The sequence below is a fragment of the Chanodichthys erythropterus genome, chromosome 21 (assembly GCF_024489055.1).
Source record: "Chanodichthys erythropterus isolate Z2021 chromosome 21, ASM2448905v1, whole genome shotgun sequence".
Taxonomy (NCBI): Eukaryota; Metazoa; Chordata; class Actinopteri; order Cypriniformes; family Xenocyprididae; genus Chanodichthys; species Chanodichthys erythropterus.
Genome location: NC_090241.1, coordinates 28,295,641 through 28,313,545, shown reverse-complemented (window position 1 = coordinate 28,313,545; position 17,905 = coordinate 28,295,641). Strand labels below are relative to the sequence as shown.

Below are 17,905 nucleotides of genomic sequence, written 5' to 3'. Positions count from 1 at the left end.
CATTTTCTTCGTACGTTGAATACGGAAGATGGTCTGGCGGAAGCTAGATATAAAGATATAAAATAAAACAAAATAATAAAATAAAATAAAATGAATAAAAAAATACAATCAAATTATTTTATTTTATCTTATTTTTCTGAACCCTAGCAGCCTTTTGCAGTGACCTGGGGATCTCTGGACCCCAATTTTAAAACCATTGGTTTAGACAACCCATCGACTAGTCTAATTTGAAAATATGTCATTTTGGACATCTCTGCTTTGTATATGTGTCTTCATTTAAGCCAGAGAGAAAACAAGCCAGCATTCACGCACAGATCTCAGCATACATCACCTTGTGTGTGTTTGTGTATGTCTCCTTATGTCCGGCTCTATGAATGGAGCCCCTCTCTTGCCATCTGTTGTTAAGCTGCTCCTGAGGCGGAGCTTCAGAATCCAAACAAACTGCAAACTGAGGCTGTCAGAGCCGCATAACTGAGACGACCCCAAGGCCCGGGGTCACACATCCGTACCAGGCTCCACACAGCGCCCTGTTTACTCTCCCTATACCTCCTTCATCATCTCTCTCTTTTTTCTCTCCATTGCTCTCATCCATCCATCAACAGTCATGCACCCCCAGCTCCCGCCATCCACTTGGAAACAAATGCACAAACACACACATGCAAACACTCTCCCTTCATACCTTCATGCACCCTCTCGCTCGCTTTTTATTATACTCGCTAGACAGAATGCTTGGCAACTCCAACCGTTACCAGCCAGTGATTCTTCTTTTTTTTTTTTTTTTCTTTTTTTTAATAAAAGACAGTGCTTATCTACTGCAATCATTCACCAAGCCTTACATGGTTTGAGCACAGCAATTTGAAATGTTTAGTGTTGTCATTAATATTAATAGATTGGTAGAAAAGTGCAGCCATGGGAGGGAGTAGTAATGGTTTGAAGTGGGTATATAACATTGATTTATTTATGTATTCTACATGAATTAGTTTAGAAATCTAAACAGCGAGCATGTTTCCAAGAGGCCGTGATTCTACAAGCACCTTTTTTCCATGTGAAGAGGCTTTTTGGAAATTGCATCAATTAGATACTTAACAGGAAGCTGACCGGCCCTCTTTTGCATTGCAGATAAATGTCCAATCTAGAAAACGAACAAAAGAAGGCAGAATTAGCAAGAGAAAGAAAAACTCAATTAATACAAACAGTCATGATCTTCAGTACTTACAATCTCATGCCAGTGAAGGAGCATTCTTGAATGGTATAAATTTTTATTAGGTGACTCTGACGGTGAATGGAGACTAACACAGTTTTTTCTTTTCACCTAAATTATTTAACTACAACATGTAATTCATTTTATCAGTGGTAATTTATATAAAAAAATAAAAAAATAAAAAAAATGAATGAATGGATTATTTCTATTTCTATTTCCATATTCATATATATTCTGTTAGTATTGTCTTTATTATATTTGAGGCCAGTTATTGGTTTGCACTTGTGTTGACTCTAAAACACTGAAAATTGAACTTTTGCAAGATTTTTTTTTTTTTTTTTTTTTTTTATGTATTCATTTTTTAATTTACACTACCATTCAAAAGTTTGGGGTCAGTAAGATTTTATTTATTTATTTATTTAATTTATTTTGAAAAATTCAGCTTTGCCATCACTGGAATAAATTACATTTTTAAATATATTAAAATATAAAATGTTTATTTGAAATTGTAACAATATTTAACAATTTTACTGTATTTTGATCAAATAAATGCAGCCTTAAATGCAGACATCTTTCAAAAGCATTTACATAAACCCCAAACTTGAGCAATAGTGCATCTCTTTACATGTTGCACAGAAAGGACTCATGGGTTTGGAATGACTTGTAAATAAGAGTGAATAAATAACAGAATTTTTATTTTGGGGTGTACTGTTTCTTTGAGGATCACTCTCACGGCCTACTTTGTAATTTTAACCTAAAAGGAGACAGAGATAGATTGGGACTGAATAAAAATAAGCGATTGGGAAAGCAGGAGTGGTGTAGCTGGACTTTTTTTTTTTTTTTTTTTTTTTCTCTTTAAACTTTCTCATAAAACCTTGACAACTTTTAAACCTTCCCAGGAAGCCCTTAGGACCATCCTGCCAAAGAAAAGTCAATCTAATAACTGTGACATTTAAGAAAAAGCCCTCCAGCTCTGTGGAGAACAAGAAGATGTGCTTAGTCCACGACAGTTCTATGCGCTAACCTATTAGCAGTCTTTTCTGTGGGTCGTGTCTGAGGAGCCCAATCTCCAGACCTCTTAACACTGTGTAAACAACCCCCTCTACTTCACAATGGCCGCTGGGATACAGTTTCACCTGTACGCACATCTTCCGCCAATTAAAGGCCAGATTAGACTGAGCCATTTCACATTCAAGGTCTTCCTGGCCATAGCGAGGGGCACAATGGTGAATGGGAAGACTGCTTTAGAAAGAGGAGCTACCCTCACAAAGACCCTACACAAATAAGCACTTTCTCATTTTTCATAGTCAGGCCTGCCTTGAGATGTACACAAAACCAGACCCTCAGAGGTAACACAAGCCATTGTCTTTACATTTGTCTCATCAATTTTTTTCATTTCAATGAAATACACAGCTTTTTTCACTTTTCCCTTCTGACAAACATTAAACAGATATATATATATATATCTGGGCCCCCCCATATATATATATATATATATATATATATATATATATATATATATATATATATATATATATATATATATATATATATATATATATATATATATATATATAATATAAAATTTATCGGGTAGGCTACAGCTCCATCGCTCCTTCTCGCGCACCTTGAGCGCGAGCTTTTCAAAGATAGCCTACTCCGAGTCCTTTGCCCGTGAGCGCGGAAAGACCGTGGTCACAAAAAACTCGGCCACTATTCAGAGAGAGTCAAAGCTAGTCCACCGTCTAGTAAACGTTTCTGAAAACACATGATAAACATCAGATACAGGAGACATGCAGTACTGAACATTGGACGGTCCATGAATGTGGATTTGGATAAAACAGTTAAGCGCTTTGATGCCGTGCCCGAACACCGTTTATCCCTTCACAGTGGCGTATATCGGACGGGGCACGCAGGGCTATTAAATTCTTCTTCTTATTATTATGCTACTTTTATTATTCCGATAATATTGTAATTAATTTTCCCCACAATATCATAGTGCATCACCGCATAACCGATGCGCTTTGAGTGAGGATAAAAGATTAGTTGGATACTCCTCATTTAAAAAACAACTAGTTTATTTTCGTAAAATTTTACATTTTTTTCCTCACTATGGACCACAAGAGAAATATTAAGAAAATAAATTAATAGTCTCTAAGAGGATATGTGCCGACAGATGCCAAAAGCTCAGTTTTTACCACAGTCTATGGTTTTTACTTTCAGTTTCTGTACCAGCCGCGGTTCTGTATGGGCAGGTGGGGCAGAGCCTTACCAAAATATTAATCCTAAAATATAGGCCTACCCCTATGTACACTGAATTAATAATACATTATAAATGTGTTCAGCATTCTGCAACAAATAATTTTCAGATTTTCTAGACTACTTTAAGTCGTAAAGTGAGCTGGATATATTAAATTGTAGCGCATGGATTCGACAGGCATGTATTCATAATACTAAGCGGGGAAGCCCCATCCCAGCTCTACAGCGCCACACAACTTTCCTATGTAAATCTGTGGTGGAATATGGAATTGCAGCACCCTCTCATAGAGAGCCATAGTGGCATATTTCTGGCTGCCCCGCTTCCACGTTAAACACACCTCACGTACACCTCGCTCCAGACCAAGACGATATCAGTCCGCTTCAGATAAGTGTCTGCTTGGCATGTCTGTTCTTCCTATGTGGAGTAGCATATAACATTAATGAGGGTATAAACCCTTTAATTTAAACTTGCTCATTTCTCGAATTCCTACATAACTATTCTAAAACAATATTCTAAAAACAAAAGCAATAAATACAATTCAAAGATTTTGTGTGTTGTGTGTACTAAAGTCTGTCAATCATCATAAGAGCGCCACCCTCAGTCTGAATAACGCAAGGACATTCGAATTCTGCCAAAAGTGTGTCTGATGTGTTCAGCGATTAGAATATAAAGCTTGCAAAAGGTTTATGATAAACTAGCGTTAACACCCAGAATCTGCCCTACCTATATTTATGGCAAGGAGCCGCTACTGTTCTCTAGTGAGACTTTATCCGCATAACTCTCACGCAAAGTTTGCTCATTGTTTGTGTGATATCAACTGGCTCGGCTTCATGGTTTAAAATCGTAATACCTATTATCAATATTGCGACGTGACATTTTTCTTTATCATCAGTTGCTCGCAAAATGATGAACTCTGATTCCAGATAGTGAATTATTAAATAAATAAGTTAAAAAAAAAAGAACAAGCAAACTTAAACTTGTTTGCTTAAAACTTCCGCGAATAATTTGCTGATGCAGGTACAAAAAGATGTTTACCTGCAAAAAAAAAATAAAAATTCTTGCCCCCCCTAACTCGAGAGTCAAATGTCGCCCATGTGTATATATATATATATATATATATATATATATATATATATATATATATATATATATATATATATATATATATATATATATATATATATATATATATATAATATATATACAGTGGTGCTCAGAATTATTGGCACTCTTGGTAAATATGATCAAAGATGACTGTAAAAATAAATCTGCATTGTTTATCCTTTTGATTGTTTTTCTCCAAAACATGATGGCCATAATTATTGGCACCCCTAGGATTTTTTATGAGTAAAATATCTCTGAAGTATATTCCCAGTCATATTTACATTTTTTTTTAGCACACCAGGGTGATCATAAACATGAAATTGTACAGCCATGACTTCCTGTTCCACAGGAGTATAAACATGAGGAAACACAAAGGCCAAATTCCCTTAATCATTCACCACAATAAGTAAAATCAAAGAATATAGTTATGATGTGAGCTTCACAATATAGAAAGTAGCTGTAAGATAGTAGCTAAAGCATTTAGCATTTCCACTATCAGGGCAATAATTAAGAAGTTCCAATTAACTAAACATGTTACAAATCTGCCAGGAAGAGGACGTGTGTCTAAATCGTCCTAATGTGAAGTGAGGAGGAGAGTTTGAGTGGCCAAAGACTCTCCAAGGATCACAGTTGGAGAATTGCAGAGATTAGTTGAGTCTCTCAGAAAGCGATAAAAAAAAACAAAAAAAAACAAACAGCACCTACATCCCCACAAGTTGTTAAGAAGGGTTTCAAGAAAAATCCTCTGCTCTCATCCAGAAACAATCTCCAGTATATTAAGTTGTCAGACATGATTGGAACTTAAAATGGGACCCGCTTCTATGGTCAGATGAAACTAAAAAAAAAAAGAGCTTTTTGGCAGCAAACCCACCAGATGGGTTTGGTGAACACGTGGATAAAAAGAACCCCATGTCCACGGTTAAATATACTGTAAATATATGGTTAAATATAATAGTCCTGGACATCTTGTTCAGATATATGGTATCATGGATTCTACCAAATATCAACAGATAAAAAATCAAAACCTGACCGCTTCTGCTAGAAATCCTATAATGGGCCATGGTTGGATCTTCCATCAGGACAATGATCCAAAACAAACATCAAAACCAACACAAAAATGTGTCACTGAGCACAAAATGAAGCTTCTGCCATGGTCTTCCCAGTCCCCTGACCTGAACCCTAAAGAAAATGAGTGGAGTGAACTGAAGAGAAGAAGCACCAACATGGAGCTGGGAATCTGAAGGTTCTGGAGAGATTCTGCATGAAGGAATGGTCTCTGATCTCTTGTCAGGTGTTCTCCAAACTCATCAGGCATTATAGAAGACTAATCAGAACTGTTTTCTTGGCAAAAGGAGGTTACAAAAACTATTGAATAAAAGGGTGCCAATAATTGTGGCCAACGTGTTTTGGATATAAACATTTATTTCATAATGTGACTTTCCCCCCACTTTCAAATCTTTTTCTTCAATGAAAGGTTAGATTTTTGCTAAGTTTATGAATTAAAGATCAAAAGGATAAACAATGCAGATTTATTTTTACAGCCATATTTGATCATATTTACCAAGGGTGCCAATAATTCCGAGCACCACTGTAATCTTTTTAGGTGTTTGTTTTTTAGCTAATCTCTGGGGTTAACAGCCACTTTTTTTTTGAACACTTTAATTTTGACAACATTTAGCAGGTCATGTTGCCAGTCAAACTGCATGGGGTAAGTTGTCAGAATGGAACCTGCCATTAAAAAAGCCTGTTATAGGCTTTTCAACTACACTTAAACAGTAAAACAATTATGAAACTGCATTTTTATTTATTTAGTTAGTTTATCCAACAGATATTACGAATGATGTTACTTTTTTTAGTTTGCAGTTTTTAACTCCAAGACCGTTTTGACATAGATGTTTGAAACTAGCATTCAAAACCACACAGTCAAGCTAGAGAAGACAAGTTTTTGTGTAATTGGACTTTTTAATCAAAACCTCAGTTAATGATATGTACACTACACAAAAAATATACTGTAAATTCTTAAGTATTTTTAGGGTTTTTAACTGTAAAACCAGTCAAAAAAAAAAAGACAAAAAGCTAAGACTGTAATCTTGCAGTAACTAGACTGGTTTCCAGCCTGTACATAATCCATATGTGCAAGTGACATAAAGACACACATGAATTCTGGCTTAGATATTATATGCTGCACTCTAATACATCACGTAAACAGATGCATATATGCAGAATGATGTGAGTATAGGGGACGACAAATAGGAAAAAATATGATTGTCACTGTCAGCGATTACGCAGGGGGCCTTGTTGGTTTCTCAAGGGTTGTTTTCTAATCACAAACACATGGAGGGGTTATGTGTGTGTTTGTGTGTGCGTCGGCGGAGCCATGACATCAAATAATCCTAACGAGGAATTTTAATGAAGGATTCGCAAGACATCAGATGTCCAGCGCTCGACGAGTCGCATGAGTCACTTTCAAGTAGTGTTACGGCGTAAGAATTAAAAGGACTAGACAGCCACCGCTGACCTTTTCTTTTGCATTAAGTGATTTTAATGAACGTGTTTTCTTTAGCTTTTTTTTTTCCATCCTATCCACTGTCATCAATATGTATTTTCGCTGATTAGCACCAAGCGTTGCCCATAGCGAGGCACGTTTGTGCTCCTTCAGCAGCTCAGTCATCTGTTAGCATTATCTGTCTTTGAACCGTTTTTGTATCCGATCAGTTCCACCTAATACGTCTCTTGATTCGCTATTGTAGCGCCCAGACAGCACGTTGTTCTCCTCACTTTAAACGCGCCTTCAGATGCCTGGCCTGTCATCGTCTGGCAGTTTATCGTGCTTGTGTCTGGAGCTGCTTTTAGCCTAGCGCGTCTATCAAACCCCCGCTACCTTTGAATGCCAGATCAAAAGAAGATGAATTCCAGGCAAAGAGACGGAAAGGGGGAGCGCAAGGGGGCTGTTTGTGCATGTGTGTGCGTGCGTGTGTGGGGACGGGCGCTTTGTAAACATCACAGTGACAGCTCACAATGGGTCGCTTTAGCGCGACGCTAACCCTCCGACTGTCAGCCGCGCTCGCTAGCTTGTTAAACAACAAATAATTCCTTAGCCCGGGGCCCGTGCTCACCTCGGAAACGGTGCCAAGTTCATCCTCGCTCTTCTCATTAGTTTTGATCCTGACAGAGTCTTTGAATCATCCATTCGTTGCTCTTTTGTCTTAATTGCCATTTTTCCGGCGTATTCAATGAAGACGTATCTTTTAGCTTGCTGCATTAACAACAAGAAATTGGTTGTTATTAAGGTGCGCTTGTGAAGTCTTATTTGATATAGAAGATGTTCTCCTGAAAGCGTTCTTGACAGGAAGCAGACTTGTGGTTTAGCGTAGCTAATGTTGTTTTTTTTAGACCTCCGTATCTCCTGATTGATCATCTGGTTTGTTTGTTGACAGCCTTTCTGACGCAATTAACAACTGAAAGCAGCACATTGTACTTCATGTCCTCATCTTGAAGTGTCTCAATATCACATCCTGTTGACTCAAATATCCTTGTTCCAGCAGTGTCTCAGTGCAAACTGTGAGCACCAAGTATTTTTGTGTCATAAAAGTTTCTGTGTAAACAAAGCGTGTGCAGCGTCAGTGTGCTCATGCAGTAATCTTTATCTTACGGTTGTTTTACGTTCCGTCTGGCATAACCACCAGACCTGAGAGTGAGTCCTAGCAAAGTATCACCAGTTATAAAAGAAGTCTGACTCATTTCAACACTTTTTTATCTTTGGTCACATGGGACTCTGCAAAATGCTGAGAAAGAGCACCTGAGAGGAAACGCATAAATTAGTAATATATACATGGTTTCTTGGCATAAGATTTTTTTCGAATTGATTAAAAGAGATAAACCATAGAGAAGATTCAAATCTTGTTTCCGCTTGTTTTCATTAGGGCTTGAAAACATTTAATAAAATAAACATGTAGGCATTTTATAGAAACTTTAATTCATTGTCACTACACACACACAGTATATGATAACATTCAAAAAATGTATAAAACACAAAATAATATACATTCAAGTATTTTGACAACTTTGAGAACTTTTCCAAAGAATTTTTGCTAAACCAACCTACATGAGCACAAAATTTGACTTGTTTATATCCACACGTCCCTGTCTTTTGAGTTCATGTACTGGATGGGTTTTCTCACATTTCTGCTAGTCACCCAAAATGATGAGTTTCAATCCATTCATGGCACTGGAAGACTTTAGTGTCATATTGTCATGCATATTTAATTAGGCTTCTATAAATAGGGTATTTATTTTTCTGCTGTGTGAGAACGCCTGGCCGGTCAGTGTGGGAGGGGGAGAGCGTGATGCTGGTGGTTTCGGTGAGAGAGTGGCATAGGGACTGTCCCTTTCAAATAAGCCTCCGTCATATTTTAACGGGCCTCGGGTCAGCATGGAAATATCGCTCGTTTATTTGTTCGATGAAGAGTTTTGATGGGTAGTGACATGTTTGTTTTTTGTATTGTTATTACCTTGTTTAAGACCTTGTTTAAAAATACAGCAGCTCTTTCCTGATGTTGGGATCCTTCAGAAGGATATTCAGCACAGCAGATATTCATGCAGTAAGGACAGAAGGTTTGATGAACTTTCCCATATATTATTCAGGAATAATAATGTCTGTAACAATATCTAAAAGATAATGAAGATAATTTGCTTGAGAATTGTAACATGAGAACATATCTTGAATTAATTTGACTTTTTATACCCCCATGGCCATTTTTATTGTTTAAAGCATAAATCTGACACATTTATGCTTTAAACAATAAAGAAAAAAAAAACTTTTTGCTCATGGTGTACTAAAAAGAAATATTCTCTGAAAATGTCTTTTTTTTTCTCATGTATATTTATTTTTACTGGGAAACGAGACAAATACGGATTAACAAAAATGATTTTTGCAGCATATCTCAATAGTTCTGATTCATCTTGATTATAACCCTTTTACTTCTGTGCTGTTGATATATGGTAATATATGTTTTAATGTAATATAGTGTAGCGTGTTTGTCTATAATGATGACGGTCAATGTCAGACAGCACTGAAGTGGCCCCTCTGTAGCTTGTTATTATATTCCTGCCTCATGATGTCATCCCACAACTCCAGTGCATGAGAAGGTCACTCACTCACACACACACACACACACACACACACAAACAGCTGGCTTCTCCAGCCCAGCGCTTCAGTTCTCATCTCCATGACTTCTTTATTGCGCTCTTGGAGAGCAGGACCAGACAGTAACCCTTTACTCTCTATAATAGGCCTGTTCTTTCTCCTTTTAATCTCTTTTTACATGAAATGGTGTAAATTTCATCTCATTCTGTGCAAACCCACGTGTTTTGCACACTTTCTCAAACCCTTTATAGCATCAGGTTGCTAATAACATGCCACTAATATCAGATAATGAAGTCTGAACTCCACCCACCGAGAAGCCCAAGGGTTTTAGATGTTGCTGCGACTGTTTGTTGAATTGTGGGAGTTTTTGGTGTGATGAGGGTGGAAAGAATGAAGCAGTTATTTACTCAGATGGTTCTCTGGTGTAGGTGTGAGTCTGCCCCTGCTGTTCTATGGGAACACACTGCTTGCTTTTCTTGGTATTGGTGCCTTTTTTTTTGCTCAACTGGAGAACTTTTTTTCCCAGCACCGCTGTTGCTTTTGTTTGCTCTGGATGGCATGTCTGATTATTTATGGTGGGGGGATGGGAGTAGTCCAGCCAGTAAACATGTGACTGCACTGTATTTTGTTTTCCACTCACAGGGCCGTGTCCTTTGACAGATATTTTGAAGGCTAATAAACTTTTTATTTGCTTTATGATCAGGGGAGGGCGGGGGGAGGCAGACAAACAGATAAACCTAGCAGAAGAGAGAGAGAAGTTACTGTCTGCATGTATGCATGTAGTATGTAAATGTAGCATGAAACATTCTGTACAGATAGCCAGACCAACTACTACAGTTGTCAAAAAGTACAATATGCAACAGAGTATACAGTGCTGGGTAGAGTATCCCACAATACTCTGCACTTTTCATGATCTTTTATTTCCATGAATGAAACTGAAACAGTGTCAGCCACAATTAAAGCGTGTTTTTTTTTTTTTTTTGCCTATTATTTTACTCAGCACTCTGTAATTAAGAAATTTTAACACAAATATGCATTACATTTTTATTATATTAATTATATTGCATTTAAATGATATTAAATTATAATAAAAATGTTTATATTTATAATAAGTTTATATTTAATTAATTATTTATTTTTAAATAAATTTATTACCAGCTAGTTGATTTTTACCTTAGCAAGTGCTAAGATGTTTTGGTAACTTCTTTCTTTCGATTTGTTTTGGCAACTAATATTTGCACATTCAATTTATTATTTTTTTTTTTTGTATAATTTTTTTATAAATGTGTGATCATTTCCAAGCTGATAACTTAACTTAACTCCATTTACAAAATTAAACATACCACATTTTAGCGTATGTTTAATGCATAATGTGTACATTTCCTTTTTGTAGTATACAGTAGTCTATATTTGGTACCTGCTGATAAGACACTGCTTTCAAACGCTCTCATTCCAGTTTGTTTGAGCACTCTCTGATCGTCAAAGGTTTCTATTTACAGTGTGTTTTTACAATCATATCTGTTGAGCGTGTGAAGTTACACAATGGCCCATCAGCAGTGCTGGTCAGAAGTAGTCAGAATCTACTTAACACCACTGAAAACGCGCAAGGTTTTGTCAATCCTTTCATTATAACCAACAAAGTGTAAACTCGATGTAAATAAGAAATTCATTGTACAATTAAAAGTGCAATATGTAATATTTTCTGTCCACTAGAGGTCACTAGAGGACTATTCAAAACAAAGGCGTAGCTTGATGACGCTAAGTTTGAGTGCGGAATCTTGGGACATGTGGTCTTCACCTCAACAGCCGATGGAAAAGAATTGGGATAGGACTCGGGAAGAAATCATGTTCATGGATGCGAATATTAACGTTTACTGTAGTATGAAGCAGAGCAGGGAGCAATTGCACAACACACGCCGTGAGCAGCGTACATTTTATTATGCCACAGTCCACTTCTTCGGTCATGAGTATGAGGCGAGGTAACACAGCTCTGTTTATCATATTTGATACATTTGAGTGTGTTGAAAATGTTATAACGTTACTCTGCGGCTGCTGTGAGACACTTGTTGCACACTGCAGTAAGATTTTAGAATATCATATTAAATGCTGGATGGCTTGTGTTGATAAATGTTGTTTTCATGGTTTCTACAAAATAAAACCGGAAATTGAGGGCAACATGGGTATGACACAATTGACAGGCGACTCCTCGCACGTCCCGAAGCCTTGGTTAAAATTGCAATTTTCTCTCGATTTACAAATAGTTGCAAACATTTAGGATGTTCTAAGTACTCAAGTGAACAAAATACATACCACTGGCCTAGTGGTTTTTGGATATTTTACTGCAAAAGTCTTACATATTGCACCTTTAAGACATCTTTTTTTATATATTATAATGAGAGTTTTTGCTGGGGTGAAGAATTCAGTGAGCTTCTGCTTTAAGCCGGGGACACATCTAACGATTAGCTGAAACATTCTGAGACTGAACTGAACTGAACACATACCGATTGTTTCCTTCGACTGGAGCCGATTTATATACTCACACATGGAATTTGAACAACGACTGTAATCGTGGACTGAACGCAACTGGCTCTGACTGGACGTGTTTGAGCGCTATCAGTCATAAGTATCAATTTACATTCATAATCAGCCTTACAATCCTTAAGTGTGTGCGCGGCTTTAGAGATTGACAGCCTTAGTGATTATAAAGGGAGACTCTTCTCTTGTTTTCTGTTTATTACCCATTTACAATCTACAAAATACAAGTTTAGTTTTTCATGCAGCAAAGTACACTGCAAAGTTTTTGGATTGACAACCGTATATTTAAATGTGCTATTGAATCAGAAATTGCAATGATTGACAGGGATAATCAACAGATGAGACAAAGTGGGACAAAATGTTTTAAAGTCATTAATTCAACAGTTTTTGCTGGTATTGGTACAGCCCACTGTAATTTTGGCACTGTGACAACCCTAGTATATACAGTAGTATGCAGTATGCTAATATTTTATTCTGAACAGAAATATTAAACAACAGCTTGTGGCCTCCCTGTTCTCTGTAGCTGTAATCTATTCACTGAAAATGTTTTGTTAACTGTTTTTGATAACCATTTTTGATAAGTTTCCTATCAGCTTTTTTTGTGTTGGTGACTAATCATTGCACGTGACACAACGGAGATGGAAAAACAGTATCTTGCCCACCTGTAAGAACGTGGCATCATTTGGATTACATTTTTGACGTCAAATAGCAGTAGGACTGTTCTCAAGGGAGTGTCAGTCCCCAAACACAAAAAAACAACACTATCGAAACTGTTGTTCATGAACTTTTGTTTTCTCACACTGTCTTTTTTTCTCACTCAGGCCTTACAAGTTGCACGGCAGATCCTTCTCCAACAGCAACAGCAAAGCAGCGCCCTCAAGTCCCCTAAAAATAATGACAAGCAGCCTGCACCACAGGTATGTGTGCGTGTGTGAAGCTCCGATGTTTCTCAAATGTTGCTCTTTGATTGCTCAGTTCTTAGAAGGGAGTTCTTAGAATGTTTTAGTAAAAGTATCAACTGTCTCTTATGTTTCTCCTCAAATTCCTTATGAGAAATGAAACAGAAACAAATGAGAAAATTGTTAAACACAATATCAACCTGTAAAATGAATGTGGATATAGGTCAGATGATTATATTTTGGCAGAATTAGGTGAGAGATGTTGGAGTTCATATTCTTATGAATGATTTTCATGATCTTCTGTTTCAAGTGTGATGAAAGAATCAATATCAGCCCAAATTTAAGCTGTCTATCATTCATCAATGTTCATCACTGACTCGTCATTCAAACAAACCTCAGGGATTAAGAGATTTTAATACAAATTTGGATTAAAAAATATTTTTATTATGTTAAATATATTAAAATTAAAATTTGTATTGTAATTCATTATTTATAGATAATAAATTTATAAACAGCTAGTTGAATTTTACCTCAGCAAGTAAATTATTTGCTGAAAATATTTTTATTATAACTTTTATTTAAAAATGTGAAATCATTTGTTTCCAAGCAGGTAACTTTGCTAAATTAAACATGAAACATGATGTCATCTGATGCATAATGTGTATTTTTGTTGTTGTTGTTGTTGTTGTTTTTAAAATAAAAGAAGTATTAACTGTCTTAAATGTTTCTCCCTATGAGAAATACAACAGAAACAAAATGAGAACAAACAATATTGACCTGTTATATGAATGTGAATATAGTTCAGTTGGTTAGATTTTAGGAGAATTAGGTGAGAAATGAGCACAGTTTGAGACATTAAGATCTCCACTCAATAGAAAGAGATATTAAAGTGATCTAATTTGTGGTTTTTATTTCCTGTAGAACAGTTCCGGTGCTGACATAAATATGTGTGTGTGTTGATGTGGGTGATCGGGCATTATTTGTTTACATTTCATATATACAGTTGGTGGTATAACATGTACCTGTCAAAGCTTGACAAACAGGAAATTAAGGCAGACAGGGCTGAAGAGTTGGAAACACATTAGCGTAGTGTTCTTTCATCATTCGAAGTAATCTAACAAATCACGCACAATGAAATCCTGTCAGTCTTAGCACATTATGAGCGCATGGATATCTAACGTGTGTGCAAGTGTGAAGAGCAAACAACATTAGCTTATTTAATAGAGGTACAGTAAGTATGGCATTCTCTATCTGTCTGTTTCTCTCTGATTTCACATTTAATTCTGTCATCAGCAGTTAAAGGGGGCGCCCGGGAGCAGCCCTGGCTCCTGTCTCAGCCTCTGGGCTTTCTATTTGCCTATCCTTTGTGATGCAAAGCAAATCCGGCCCTTTTCATTTCCCCATCCGCGCCCCTTTAAAGAGGGTAGCTAGCCGTGTCTGATGCAATATTTACGTTTATTTGAGATCATTCTCTCTCAGATCCTTATCTTTGTTTGAGCAAGGTGGATGTTGTTTGTTTCATGGTGGAATCGCAGGAGACCAAGGGGCATATTTGTTAATTAACACACATCCCTGCTTTAAATGAGTCTGTTTGTGTGTGCAATCACTATATGGGAATATACCACTTTTTAGTGGTACTTGCTAACGAAACCATACATTTTCTAAGCATTTGGACTTACTGCCAGATGATAACATGAGGAAAACATCTTAGAGTTGCGTATCCACGGAGTATCTTGAATATCAAAGGGACTTGGAGGTTGACTCTTTTCACCCAAAACACAACATAGCAACATGCTAGAAAAAAAACACTCTAGCAACCACATAGCAACACCCTAGAATCATGACGCAAGTTTTGTGCAGACTAGCACCACTTACATTTTCTTCATCAAAACTTGTTTTTACTGAGGTGTTGTGGTAGGGCTGCACAATTCATTGAAATAAATCCAACATTGTGCTGTTATCAGATTGCAAAAGCTGTGATTTAATCTTATGAATATATGCATTGCATATAGTGAAGCATGGAACTGTGTTCTTTTACACTCGTGAGCAGCTCATGATCTGGTATTTTCTCCGAGCGGTCCACCTTAAATGCTGCTCCACACAAACTCATCTCTGCATTGATAGCATTTAAATTTTGCAGTTACACTGTAAAATAAATCTAGTAGTAGTAGTAATATAGTATATTTTTCTTAAATGCTCATTTTTTTATTTTACAGTGTAGTGTTGTCAAAAGTACCCCCCGCAATACCAAGTCGGTACTGAAATATTGAGCACTCTTGAACGGATTCATAAACTCCTGATTGGGCATCGCGTTCACGCGCTCATCAGATATGTCTGTGATTGGCTACAATGATCAACGCATGGAGGTGTTTCAAAGCAGGCGTCTATCAGTGGACCGGTCCGATGCTTTCAAACGCTCCCGTGTGTGTCTGTGTATGTGCTTGGTGAAGAGCGTCATTGATGTCTATTTACAACATGCTTTTGAAGCATTGATCATTGTAGCCAATTACAGACATATCTGATGAGTGCGTGAACAGAGGCATTTACAAATCTGCTCAACAACGCTCAAAAGCGTCAAAAAAAATGTCAAAGTGTCACATTTTAAAATTTTTTACAATAGTTATATTTCTTGTAGTCATATTTATACATAATTGCAACATTTTGCAGCCCTACAAACAAGAACAGCAAACATGGAGGTTTAACAAAAACATTTTTAATTGCAAACACAATTTGCCATAATTCTCTCCCCCCCAAATTATGCAGCCCTGCACTGTGGCATATTAGTATTATGTCATGTAGTCTAAGAGAACTTGTGTAGATATCACTGGAAAGAAGCCACAAGGGAAGAAATGTGGTATCTGTGACCTTTTAGGTTCTGTGTGAATTTGCCAGCATTGAGATAAAGTCGAAAGGATCAAGCTAAAACAGCTTCACTCATCAGGCTGAGGGGTCAGTGGCCGGCAGATTCCACTATCCGGACTGCTAGTAAGTAGAGGAGGAGCAGACCAGCCTCAGCACACAAAGACGAAATTAAAATTCAAATTTATTAATGTATACAGAGAGCATGGCCAACCTGTCACTCACACCAGTGAAAAAGAAAGCATGTGTGTTTGTCTTTCACCCTCATGCTCTTTTCTGTCTTTCTATGACTGTGTTCAGAATGGAATCCTAGCATACTGCAGACTGCTAAGTAAATACTCTATTCTGCTTCCTATTTGTTTTTAAATATGCAAATCAGTATGCAAGAACAAATATTTCAATCATGTAGCCTACAGTATGCTATGTTGCATGTCTTTTGCCGGTGAAGTACTGCTTACTGTGAACTGCAGTTGAGCACCATGCATTGTGGGATAGTTCCCAGTTTAGTATGCTTTGTTGTACACCGACCATTTTGGCACATTTGTTCTTTGCATATAGAAAATATTCTGACTATGCACATTATGCATACTGTATACTGCAGAAGTAGTTTGGTACTATGCTATTTTGGACTCTCCTTCGTTCCATCCAATAACTCTTTAGCTCATTATATTATCCTAGCACCCAATAGTTCTTGCTGTCTTGTGTGATCTATCTATCATTAGATGCTGATCTCTATTGGGTGTTGTTGCTGTATTGAGGCGCCAAAAGCCAGCATCAATTTGCTTTCCTTACTCTTGACCATTTTAATTTGATTTGTGACTTGTTTTCTCACCAATTCAGCATTTTAATCACCGTCCACCTAAGACTTTGAAGATTTAAGTGTTTGCACATTATTTATTTTGGTCAGCAGTGAGAAATTTAATTGTAGCACACTAATTGTTAATTGTTGGGCTTATAGGGAACACAGGGTATGGCAGTAAACTCATGGGAACCTTTACTAATCGATGGGCGTCTCTAACATAAGTAGTGCATTGGATGCTGGACAATTAACAGACAATATGTCTTATATTTCTTCATTAGTCATACTAGGAGATTTTAAAAAAATTAAATGGGGGGAAAAATCTTTATTAATATGACACACAACATAGAACACCATAAACATCTGGTGTAGTGACAGACCGGAGCAGAGGCTAAACACACTCGGCTGGTCAAAAAAACGCGAGTAAATCACAGACAAAATGACACGTGTAATTAAGAGTCCACGCCACTTTACCACTTTACACCTACAGCAGAGAAGAGAGAGAGTCAACAAGAGAAAGAGAGAGAGAGGAAGATCGAGAGAGTGCAACTCCCTCCTTGCTAATTACGGTTATCACTGAAATGGTAGGGCTTGAGTCATTAGTTCCATGTGCATTTAATTAGAGGCAGTCTGAAATTGGATTTAACTTATTACTTTTTCATGGATCGCTTTCTTGTCATCACTTCAAATTGGATTGCAGCCCCAGGTAACTAATTATGCCCGCCACAGGATCAGGAGTGGAGAAATAGGTAATTAGGAACAACACTTGCGGACCTTCCTTGATAGTCCACCCTCTCCATGGAATGAAGAAAAATAAAAAAAGACCCAAAAAAGAGTGAGGATTATTTGCATCAATGCTGTGAAAGCAGGTGTGGTTAACTGTGTATTGCCACTAGGGATGATGGGTAGGGAGCCATCACCTATGGAGGATTACTTGAAGTGCAGCTGGGTTGGCAGTGTTATTTTGACATGATTTTCGCCCACTAGCATAATGCCCGTACTAGACACGTTGTGGTTTAGTTGATCATTGCACAGTGTAAATGTCATGCCTATCCTCATGCACTTGTGAACTTTTGCCGTTAAAGGCCGTTTGAGCGTAAAC

General features: G+C 37.2%; 1 protein-coding gene across 12 annotated transcripts in view; it reads left to right on the top strand.

Annotated features, from left to right (window-relative positions):
* The window catches only part of foxp1b (forkhead box P1b), a 212,266-nt gene that overhangs the window by 125,072 nt on the left and 69,289 nt on the right, over nucleotides 1-17,905 (top strand). For 8 of the 12 annotated variants that reach the window (XM_067373133.1, XM_067373130.1, XM_067373127.1 and 5 more), the window contains one exon: nucleotides 13,068-13,163. The exons of 2 other annotated variants lie outside the window; for them this stretch is intronic. In XM_067373133.1, coding sequence (XP_067229234.1) covers nucleotides 13,068-13,163 — 96 coding nt within the window. Of the gene's footprint in view, nucleotides 1-8,943; nucleotides 9,180-13,067; nucleotides 13,164-17,905 lie in introns of those variants that run through there. 2 more of the 12 variants (XM_067373134.1, XM_067373138.1) reach the window with 2 other exon arrangements.